The sequence below is a fragment of the Sitophilus oryzae genome, unplaced genomic scaffold (genome assembly GCF_002938485.1).
Source record: "Sitophilus oryzae breed Bouriz unplaced genomic scaffold, Soryzae_2.0 scaffold_165_pilon_pilon, whole genome shotgun sequence".
NCBI lineage: Eukaryota > Metazoa > Arthropoda > Insecta > Coleoptera > Curculionidae > Sitophilus > Sitophilus oryzae.
Window position 1 is genome coordinate 2,228,634 of NW_022146347.1, and position 12,018 is coordinate 2,240,651.

General features: G+C 30.9%; 1 protein-coding gene across 3 annotated transcripts in view; it reads right to left on the minus strand.

The window, feature by feature from the left end:
- Positions 1-61: 61 nt before the first annotated feature.
- Positions 62-12,018, minus strand: part of LOC115880857 — a 205,438-nt gene continuing 193,481 nt past the window's right edge. For 2 of the 3 annotated variants that reach the window (XM_030898172.1, XM_030898173.1), the window contains exons 9-10: positions 9,254-9,540; positions 62-1,210 (exon numbers count right to left, since the gene is read on the minus strand). In XM_030898172.1, coding sequence (XP_030754032.1) covers positions 893-1,210; positions 9,254-9,540 — 605 coding nt within the window. In that variant the 3' untranslated portion in view covers positions 62-892. Of the gene's footprint in view, positions 1,211-9,150; positions 9,541-12,018 lie in introns of all 3 variants that reach the window. The other variant, XM_030898174.1, reaches the window with a different exon arrangement.

The following is a 12,018-nucleotide window of genomic DNA, read 5'->3' on the forward strand; positions in this document are numbered from 1 at the left end:
ACTGCAATAGTTAAAAGTTTTTATGCAAAGATCATATTTATTAGTACGCCATGCCAAGATTGATAATAAAAAAAACTAAAGAATTATTAAAATTATACTGCTATATGTTTCTTGTTTTATTTTTGGAGCCACTAATAAATTCTTTATATATTAGGGAAACTTCTCTTTGTACCAGAACTTTTCGATATTCCTTTAACTAATTTCCGTGAAATATACTTTCAGCAAATTGGGGTTCCTCCTCATCATCTTTAAAATTATTAGAATTTTGTTAAATTATTATTTTTCAAGCCAATGAATACCAATGAACCCATATGATGGCCTCCCTGATTCCCGGATTTGTCCGTTCTCGATTTCTGATTTTGGGAATTTTTGTAGTACGTAATATATCAAAACTTGTTTGCCAAAAAAGGGGGACCAGGTTTGTGCAAATCGCCTCCTCCTATCTTTACTAATAACGGGGATACCGTATGATTTCAACCAAAATGGACGAGGCCTCTTCTCACCTGGAGAGCAGAGCAAGTTTTCAAAATAATTTTTATTCTTGATCATCTTCCTTTTGATATTATTAGGAGTGGTATAAAATGAATTTTATCATATCATATTTTTATGAGCACCCTGTACCATATTTCTTTAAACACCTGTAAAAATTTAAGTAGAGTAAAACCTTTTCTAAAAGACTGACAACATAAATTTATATAAAAATGCATCATTGCTGTAAAATGAATAGTATACTTCTACTTTGTAAATGTAATATCTGACATGAAATTTTGTGTATAATTTTTTGTATCTAAGTTAGTAAACAGTAACATTAGTTTATATGATCTAAGACAATTTTATCAATGGCCATACAATGTACGGAGCAGGAACCATAACGCAGCAACCAAAATGAAAATTACTTTTTTTCCAACGACAAAGAGGAGAACTGCTTCTCTAAGGAATCGCACTCAGCCAAATCTTCACCGTTAGAACGATAAAAGCAATTGGAAGAAACCATGTTGCTATCGATGCTGTCGTAAAAATCGTTTCTGGTTTGCCACAGAAAGGTGTTGGCCGTCTGGAATCTGTGGCTTTCAGAGTCGGTGGTGGTTTGTTGTATCGAACTGCTCTTTTCCATCAGGGAATCCGGATAATCGTCCAAGGGTTGGGTCTTATATGAAGAGAGAATCCATGGAGATTGAAATTTTTCGCTTGCCGACGTTGAATGTTGAACCTGAAAAAAATATAAAAAATCGATAATGAAGATACATTATGCTGTTTTTGATATCGGTTGGTTACCGACAATCTCTTGGTTATTTGCTAAATCAAAATACTAAAGAGGGTAAGCAAGGTCACTATCTATACCAATGTAGTTTCAAAAAGTTTCATTTTTTTTTGTTCCATTTCAGTTGAATATAAATAGTACAGTACATCTTAGCAATTTATTGTGTACTTTTTTAATAGGCTTTAAATTTTTTATTCTTGTACCCTGAATAGTGGAATTGTTATTAAAAAACAAATTATAATATTTTTAGTTAAGTTTGGTTTGGTTGGGACGTTTCGTTTTGGGACGTATATAGTTTAACATTATTTTTCATATTTTTATAAAATTTGATATCGGTTGGTTACCGACAATCTCTTGGTTATTTGCTAAATCAAAATACTAAAGAGGGTAAGCAAGGTCACTATCTATACCAATGTAGTTTCAAAAAGTTTCATTTTTTTGTTCCATTTCAGTTGAATATAAATAGTACAGTACATCTTAGCAATTTATTGTGTACTTTTTTAATAGGCTTTAAATTGTTTATTCTTGTACCCTGAATAGTGGAATTGTTATTAAAAAACAAATTATAATATTTTTAGTTAAGTTTGGTTTGGTTGGGACGTTTCGTTTTGGGACGTATATAGTTTAACATTATTTTTCATATTTTTATAAAATTTGAACTATAAAAAAGGACATGTGAGATACAGGGTGGTCCGTACTGTATTCCGGAAACTTCAGCAGCATATTCTGCAGATAAAAATAAGTAAAAAAGTTTGTATAAATGTATGTCCTAAAATGCTTAGTTTCTCAGATACAGGGTGTAGAAGTTTTATTTTGGTGTCAATATGACTCCTAACTTGTAGAGGGCGCCACCTACATATTTTTAACTGGTTTGAAGAGTAATAACTTTTCGTCTGTACCTGTATAAAACTGCTGAGTAAAAAATATACATTTACAACGTTTTTTACGTATAAAAAGTCTCTTGGTGAAAATCGCTAGGATGGTATCGCTAGGTAATGGTTGTCGAGATATTTGAAATCGAAATTATCTAGACCTATCATCATTGACATAAATTAAACATGTTGACTAAATAGTTTTTAGACTGAAATCATAAATTTGAAATGTTTTTGCGCCAAAAGTTCAACAGAAACTTGTTTTACCATCATTCCTTGGGAGAAAAATGTATGATTAATTTAAAAAAAAAGTTCCCAAATTTATCATTTCAAAACAACTCTACTCAACATGTTTATTTTTTGTCAATAATGACATGTATTATATATAATAATAATAATTATTAAATATCTTGATTGGTCGTTTCTAAATATCTTGATTATCTTAGTTGGTCATAGCGATTTTTACCAAGTGACCGTTTTTACGTAAAAAATGTCGTAAATGTATATTTTTTTTACTCAGTAGTTTTATACAGGTACCGACAAAAAGTTATTACTTTTCAAAATAGTTAAAACACATGTAGGTGGCGCCCCCTACAAATAGGAGTCATATTGACATCAAAATCAAATTTCTCATGTCAAAAAACTCCCAGACCCCAATTTTCATCCAATATTGACGTTACTTCAGAAATTATTTGGAAAAAATCGAAATAAAGTAAAACTTCTACACCCTGTATCTCCGAAACTAAGCATTTTAGGACATACATTTATATAAACTTTTTTACATTTTTATCGGTAAAATATGCTGCCGAAGTTTTCGGAATTCAGTTCGGACCACCCTGTATTTTGAAGAGAAAGTGTGTTACCCAATACACTTATTCTGATATAACAGGATGTCTCTATTTTTTTTTAAATCCAAGTTCTAGCTTAAAATTCCAGCACTGTATACGTCTTTATCAACTTATGTTGAGTTAGCGCTAGGCGCTCGCTTGCATTTATATCGTGCCATTCTGTATAATGTTGCAAATTGTAACAATGAAATAAAAAAAACAGTAATACAGTTTTCTCCTTTATTTATTTTATACCTAGCATGGCATTTATACTGCATTATTGATTTAACAGAAAGAACTGTATTATTTACGATGCCCTAATGCCTTTATTAATAGCTCAGTTATAATTATCAGTACTTAACCGTACATCAAATCTAAAGACAGTTCTAGAACTATATTCCATCAAATCGTACTGTAAAAGATTAATTAAGTGTAATTACAGACTTCGAAAAACGGTATACGAATGTTTTATTGTTTTTTACTGTTTAGAGATGAACAATTTTTATTAGATTCAAAAATTTAAATTGTAAATATGCAATAATGTTATATATCTAATAAAAATATCAAGAAATCCGTTGTCTTTAAACAGTTGAACTGAATATTAATAAATAATTAATATTTTTATGTACCATAATTGAAAAAATATTTAAATAAAAATGTTATTACCAGTTTAGTTAAAAGAATTTAACTAATATAAAAAAAGATTAATATAAAAAATAAGGCGTTTAAAACTAAATTAATTTTTTTAAAATATAATTAATATGAATAAATTAAGCGTGTGAAGTAAAATAGATTATGCGAATTTCAAGGCCGAAAAACAACCAAGAAATAACTTTGTAATGAGTGATAAATTGTTGATGTGAGTGGTATCAAAAACATATGTGATAATAATAATGACCATTAGTTACGCCAGCATCTATTGTAAAACACCTGCAGAGATGTTTAATAGTTTTGTATCACAAAATGTTAACTAACACGATTTTAGCCATATTTCTACAGAAACGTCTGTTTAAATTTTATTAAGAGAAGATTTTATTTAAAAAAATTATTTATTTCCGCTTTTAATATCTCTTTAACAACAAAAACTCGGTATGTAATGAATTATTTTTTTATAATTGAGATGCAGATTTACTTTTTTCTTTGTACAGACTTTTGTATAGGATTATTCAAGTTTGACACCTTGGATTAATAGAATACCAGGATAACGGTAAATTTTCTCAAAATTCAGCGAATATTATATCGTGTTATTAATTAATTTACTTTAAAATTTGGGTATCCTAAAGAAACAATACTGCGACATTTCATTGTAAAGTATTAAATAACCTTCGCTGTGTCATTGCAAAATTACCAAAAAATTAACTGAATAACAAAACTGTCGGTAAAATAATATAATCACCGAAATTCGCTGGATTAGAACCACGCTTTTTTCCTTATTTCGTCTCTTTATTGTTTTAGTTGACTTGCATCACATGTTTTATTTATAAACTACAAATTTCATGTAATAATTCAGGGCAGTGTAATAATCCTTTCACCTCCTTTGAACCAGAGAAACCTGAAGTAAGAAACAGTATTTTGTTTCCATCTTTTGGTTTTGTTCTTTGAAGAACTTAAGCCAATTACAAAATTGTAACCCTTTTTTCTCTAGAATATGCGCTTATACAATTTTAACTAAGTTGTACAATTCCCAATTTACCTTTTTGTTTAAACGCATGGTATCACAATTTCAACTGCAAACAAAATCCCTAAATCCCATCATGTCACATGGTATTGCGTTATTATTTTGGATATAATTGTTTCACAGTAAAATCTTTCGATTAAATATATTTTCAGTAAAATGGTAAGTACCAGAAGTTGGCAGCAATCTTCTTATTTGAAATGGTTACCACTAGTGATGAGAAAAACTATGGATTTTGAACACTCGAGTTTTAATCGATTTCAATAATCGAGTAAACATTTCGCTTGTATTAAAAAATACGGTTTTCTGCTATGCCTGTTAGTCGAAACTATGCTAGCAACTCGCAACGCAAAGCTAATGCATTCATTACATTCGGGTACCTCTATTGGTTCCAATCGACCCATAATTAAGAAAAATCCTGATGATTTCGCCTATTTACAGACATCGGTTCGAAACGTCGAGGGTGTTATCCTGTAGCACTTAGCCCCACCTTGATGAAGATGTAAACGAAACGTCGTATCCAACTTTTTTTTACCCGCCAAATTTGGTCGCGATCGGACATCAATTTTTGAGGTTTCTTACTGTTTCTTACAAGTTTCAACCCCCAAGCTCACATAGGGCCCGAGTTAAGACGCTCCAAAAACTAAGTAAAAACTAACGTATACTTAACAATATTGTGGTGGATTAATTCAATCAAGAATGTTTAGTGTATATAACTTTTCTTTGACAGACATATTTTAGCATTAAGAAATGCTTTACTCCAAAAAGGTAAATTTTAGAGGTAGTTTTTAAATCAAATTTCATGAAACCCCTTTACAGATAATTTATATCTATAAGAAAAATGGGGTTATGTAAAATAAGAAAGTTGCTGCCAACTTCCGCTAGTACCGTCAAACATTGTGTAACATTGTGCAAAAAAGCTACGATATAAATATTTTAGTTCTCTCAAAATATCTACTGCAAGTTCAGCATAGGACACCCTGTATACTATTCGTAGTTTTGGATCTTTATTAGGTCTCTGTGTTATGTTCTCGATAGCGTGAAGAACGAAAAATTAATCGGTACCAATGCCGATTACCGGAAACGGATTTTGAAGCCATCATTCACAAATGAAATTAGCTCACGCGCACTTCCGTTTTTACGGTCTTCAAATACAGTCGGTTTCGTAAATTATTATTCCGTACCAGTTGAAATTTCTAATTTATTTTGATATATAAAGAGCATTCAATGCATTAAGTCGTCCTTCTATAAGATATGAATAATATGAGTTTTTCAAAAAAAAAACGGCGTTAAAGACGGCAGGGGAATGATAAAATCGATGATAATTTTGGCGAGGTCAAGCCCTAGACGTCATTTAGTTGGCCCGTACTCTTCTATTTTTTTAATGGCACTTACTGCCAATTGTCCAGTTGGCCTTCAGAAGATTTTAATTTATTTTAATATTAAGTAAAAATGATTTTTAAGGATTCGTTTAAAAATGATTTTTAAGGATTTAGGAAATAGATTTCCGTGTCTGAAAGCTTTCTATCTTCTTTTATCTCTCTATAATTAGTGTTAATTTTTGACAAGTGTTATGTCAATTATTCGTAAATGACGTTTATATATTGACCTCGCCAAAATTATCATTGATTGTCATTAGATGGCCGTCTTTGACGCCGTTGAAAAGAATTCAATCATACGTTATCATTTTCATTAACTTTTTTAGCAAATACGTGACTATCTAACGTTTTTCTGTTTACATTTACTTTATATATCTTAGATCCTTTGTCCTTTCGTTTTGTACTGTAAGGTTTGTCTATTTATAATTTAAATTCTATTTTTTTTATTCAACTTTTGAAGACCAAACAAAGATAGAACTAAAAGTATCTATTAATTCTAAAAATTGAATAGTTTTAAAGCATTTAAAACTATTCAATTTTTATATGAATTAGCTGTTTAAATTTATTTTGCTTCAGGCGATGAACATTCATTTCCAGCGAGTTATAACTAAACATAGGATATCACACTAAGAACTGGCCTCCTGAAACTTGAAAGGTCAGTTTTCGCAGTTCGCGTTATAATTCATTGGAATATTGCCTATTCAATAGTTGGAAACTTGAGCCATAAACTAAAAGTTTAAATTCGCAAGTGTCAAAATTGCTTTTTGACGAAGATAAGCGAAAGTTTCATACATTGATTTATTAGAATTTTGGGAACAGATAGATAAGTCAGAGTCTAGGAATCAGGTTTTCCAGTAGTTCCACAATTCGAAAGCACATGCATCTGACTATTTCGGACTAACAGTAATTGTTTTGGTTTGGTTTGGTTTGGTTACAAACCCTTGTATAAAAATTTTACTCTAATATATTATCACTATATTTAAGTAATCAGGAAATATTGTTACATTTAATGGTTTAGCATGTAATTAATGTACAAAACTTAAATAAATTCATATACTATAACTACTGCAAGCATTTCTACTATTTGGATATAAACTAAAAAGTTTGCTACATCATTTTTTTCTGACATTTACATAAATATTGTTTGAAGTACAGAGTGTTAGAGAAACGGTTAAATTGTGAACGTTCTAGGGATTTTGTTTGAATCGTCATATTCTAATTTTCGATATACGAGGAAACCATACAAACTGACAAATTTTGACAGAAGTTTCATTCTTTTACAGTGCGATATGATTCTTCAGTTGAATGGACAATGTTCTACTGTTTTACTTATAAAAATATACTTGTGTCTTGATATTTTCTTTAATGGTTTTAGAGATATATATTATAAAGATTGTAAATAATATTTTAATCTATGCTACATAGAAGAAAGTATACTGCCAAAGATATGGCCTTTTTATTTGATAATTTCAAATACTATTCATGTCTATTCATCCATGATCACCTTAGAATTGTTACCAAAATCTCGTTTATACTTCTAAAACGACTAAATAATATAAACAAATCTTATATTTTTGAAATCAAAAATATTGTCTATTCACTTGAAACATTTAATTTTGAAAATAGGTATCTACACTACGTAGATCATAAATCTTAATAATTAATAATGCAAGATTACTGTTATTCTAAATCTCATTTCAGATAGTGTTAAATAATGTGGCATATGTAACGCGTACATATTTACGCACTACATACAGATGGTAAATCTAGGTTTCACAAAATACATCCAATTAAGGTAAAAGTAGGATCGGTTTATAGTAAGAGCTTCTAAGATATATGTCTAGGTTTAGAGTATTATTTATTCAATAAGTATTTCAATTCACTTTACATTTTTGAGAACAAAAAAGCATGGATTGCTATCAAAATATGTTTAACACATCACATACCGGGCGCGTCTCAAAAGTGACTCATCCCTATAACTTCTTTATTTTTTCAGATAAAAACTCGAGATTTGGTATATTAGTATATGACATAAATTAGGATTGATTGACGTATTCAATTTATTATTCAATTTTTCGGTCACTTCCTGTTTCACCGGAAATACTACAACTTTTGATTTTTAAATGGCACCCTCGGTATTTTGTTACTTTATTTGATTGAAAACGACACTCTGAAAAGAATGACATATCATATGTCAACTTTTGACATTTTCGCATATGGTTTAATTGAAATTGCAACATGCGCTTCATAACAATTGGACTCGAAATACCAAGTCTATGGTACCAAATTATTCGTAAAAAAATGCTTTTTCCAAATATGCTAATGAACCACTCTCGTTCCATTTGAAAAAATTGAGATATGATTAAAAATACGATTTGGGCATCTTTCAACTGGTCAGGGCAAGCCACGAAAAACATTAGATGATCTATTTTTCAAATCTATTTTTTTCAATGCTCCTTGATTAAAAATTAGTGTTTTTAACACAGCTATGGCATTCTGGATTGAAATTTAAAATCCAATTTTGTTTTAAGCGAAAATGTCAAATGTTGGCATATGATATGTCATTCTATCCAGAGTGTCATATTCTATCGAATAAAGCAAAAAAATACCGAGGGCGCCATTTAAAAACAAAAGTTGTAGACATTTCTGGTGAAACAGTCTAATGGTATAGTTTAAAATTCGAGAAAAATAAATTTTGGGAAATAGAATTGTTTCTAGAGAAACGTTTTACCCTTTTTTAATCTTTCTATAATTATTGCTATAATTTTATCATAAGTTTTATGTCAATTTTTAGTAAATTACGTCTAGAGATTGACCTCGCCAAAATTCTCATCGATTGTCATTCTCCAGCCGTCTTTGACCTTTTTTTCTCGATCATACGGTATAAAATAGTTTAATGTGAGGCAAATTTGTAGCTCCATATTCATATCCACTCATAAATAATCTATTTAAATGGATCTTTTCCATGTGAAGTTATTAAAAAAATGATGCAACAAACTAAGCTAAGCCATGTCCCTCTACTTACTCTAATCTACGAACCTCTACTAAAAGCCAAACCAACAGCCCATTCTAATAATAATGTCAAGCGGCAGCAGAAGCACCGTGTAGCAAATAAAAATAAAAAGCGACAACTTACTCCTCTGTTCGAGTGTGTGCGAAACAAAAATAATCTCCGGCTATTATTGATTGCTGTCTCGTCTGAAGAAACTCCATATGGATGAAGTAGTTTTGGACCGTACCTTTTCATCCTTCGGCGACGATCCCCACTTGGCCGCCGTGGACGAGGCCGAGGACGACGTCTTCTTCAGCGTGTTCTGCGCAGAACCTTTCGACACCACCGACTCCGTACTGCGCAGCTTGTTGGACAGCGAATCCCTGGCGCTGACGAGCGAACTGTTGCGGGACTTGGGCAGCGAGTTCTTCAGACTGTTGTCGTTACCGGCACTTCGGTTCCTCCAGGAGTGCGCGGAGTGCGATCGGTGAGGTGAGTCGCCGCTGCGGCTGCGCGGTGCGGGACTATGTTTACCTGCGGGTGCGTGACAGGCGGATGAGTAAACGTGATAGTGGAGGATGTGTGTGGTGTTGTGTGTTGGTGTTTATGAGGTTGTATGTTTAACGATTAATCTATATAAATTGCTAATCAATAATACCAACTACTCTAAATCTACTTAAAGATGAAATATCGTCATAAGTGCTCAGTATCGTTTTTGAAACACAAATCGAATTTAACGTGGTAAAATTAGTTAAAAATCATTAATATTGCGATAGCAAATAAATTGTTATATTGGTGACCCATTCATATACAGGATGGTTTGGCATTTCCTATAAATGTATGTCCGAAAATGCTTAGTTTCGGAGATACAGGGTGTAGAAGTTTCATTTTTATTTCGATTTTTTCAAATAATTTCTGAAGTAACGTTAATATTTAGATAGAAATTTGTGTCTGGGAGTTTTTTGACATGAGAAATTTGATTTTTATGTCAATATGACTCCTACTTGTAGAGGGCGCTACCAACATATTTTTTAACTGGTTTGAAGAGTAATAACTTTTCGTCCGTACCTGTATAAAACTACTGAGTAAAAAAATATACATTTGCGACGTTTTTTACGTGAAAAAGGTTTCTTGGTAAAAATCGTTGCGAGTTATGATTCTCGAGATATTTGGAATCGAAATTATCAATACCTGTCATCATTGAATTAATTTAAACATGTTGACTAAATAGTTAGTATGTTCTATAGACTGATATCATAAATTTGAAATGTTTTTGTGCCAAAAGTTCAGAAACTGTTATAATTTTTTTGAAGAAAAAAATATGATTAATTAAAAAAAAAGTTTCCAAATTTATCATTTCAGTCAAATAACTATCTACTCAACACGTTTATTTTTTTGTCAATAATGACATGTATTGACTATTTCCATTCTAAATATCTTGAGAACGGGTGCTCGTAGCGATTTTTACCAAGAGATATTTTTTATGTAAAAAATACGAATGTATGTTTTTTCACTTGGTAATTTTATATCGGTACGGACGAAAAGTTATTACTCTACGATACAGTTCAAGCACATGTAGGTAGCGCCCCTACAAATAGGAGGTATATTGACATCAAAATCAAATTTCTCATATGAAGAAACTTCGAGACACCAATTTTCATTCAAATATTGACGTTACTTCAGAAATTATTTGGAAAAAATCAAAATAAAAATGAATCTTCTACACCCTGTATCTCCGAAACAAAACATTTTAGGACATACATTTATACGAACTTTTTTACTTATTTTTATCTCCAGAATCAGAATATGCTGCCGAAGTTTTCGGAATACAGAACGGACCACCCTGTAGAGTAGTCGCCAATTAGTTTTATTATAGAATATTGAAAAATATTAATGCAAATAACATTAAGTTTCAAAAAATGTTTCACCTATGCCTCTTATTTACTCTCTCATCATCTATTTTTTATTCTGAAAGTTGGCAACCCTAACCTAACCCCACTTTATTCACACGGTCTCTGTATTTAAAATATGGAGTATACAAGAATCATCTCTTTCGCGACTGTTTGAAAAAGTGGTCACATAAATGAGGCAAATAAGGGTTCAATAAATGACGACAGTGGCGCTAACACGCAATGAGGGATCGAAATGAACTTAGCAGTTAAAAATGAAAAGTCAAAGTGAAGTATTTCCTGTTCTAAACTTTTTCTTAACGCGTTTTTCAAATGTAGAAGTTTTGCTACAGCAGCGCTATCTTAATTTGTCCCTCTTTGATTTTTTTTGTTAATGGATATACTGAACTGATTTTACATAAAATGTTTTTAACTGTTGATCTATTCCATTTAAAAAAATTGTATCTTAAATTAAAAAGATATAGAATTAACAAACAAGAATAAAAACCAAAATTTTAAATAACAAATTAGAACATAAAAAAGTATGCAATTTTATAGTGGGACATTGCGAAATATTAAGTAATAAACTATAGCGAATTCAATTAGAAACCAATAATAAATTTGTGATATTTTTCAATAATAAATAAAACAGTACAACGCCCACTCAAACCATTTTCTTTTCCTTGAGAAAGCAATAAAACTAAAATTATTAATCGCATATACTATAACTCAATCTACATGTAATTAAATGTTGGCGGTGAATAATTTACAGGATTTTCAACTCTATCTGCTTTATGTAATGTGTTGTATATTGTCGTTAATCGCTCGCCAAAACAAATAATTTATAATATTTTGGTTTTCCAAACAAAGTTGCCCGCCTGGTATGGTTAAAATATCTTCCTTTATTTGTTTGAATATTGAGAACTAAATATGATCTTGAGTAAAATTGTAATTTCAGACTTGCACTGTTACGAACACGTGAATTTCTGATCATTATCGAGCTAAAACTAACATTATTTTCCTAAGCTACTGTCTCAAATACTAAGTGACTACAATTACAACCGATATTTTCCGAAAGCCTCTCCTTTCCCCACGTAAAATTAGTGAGATTCGACTTGACCCC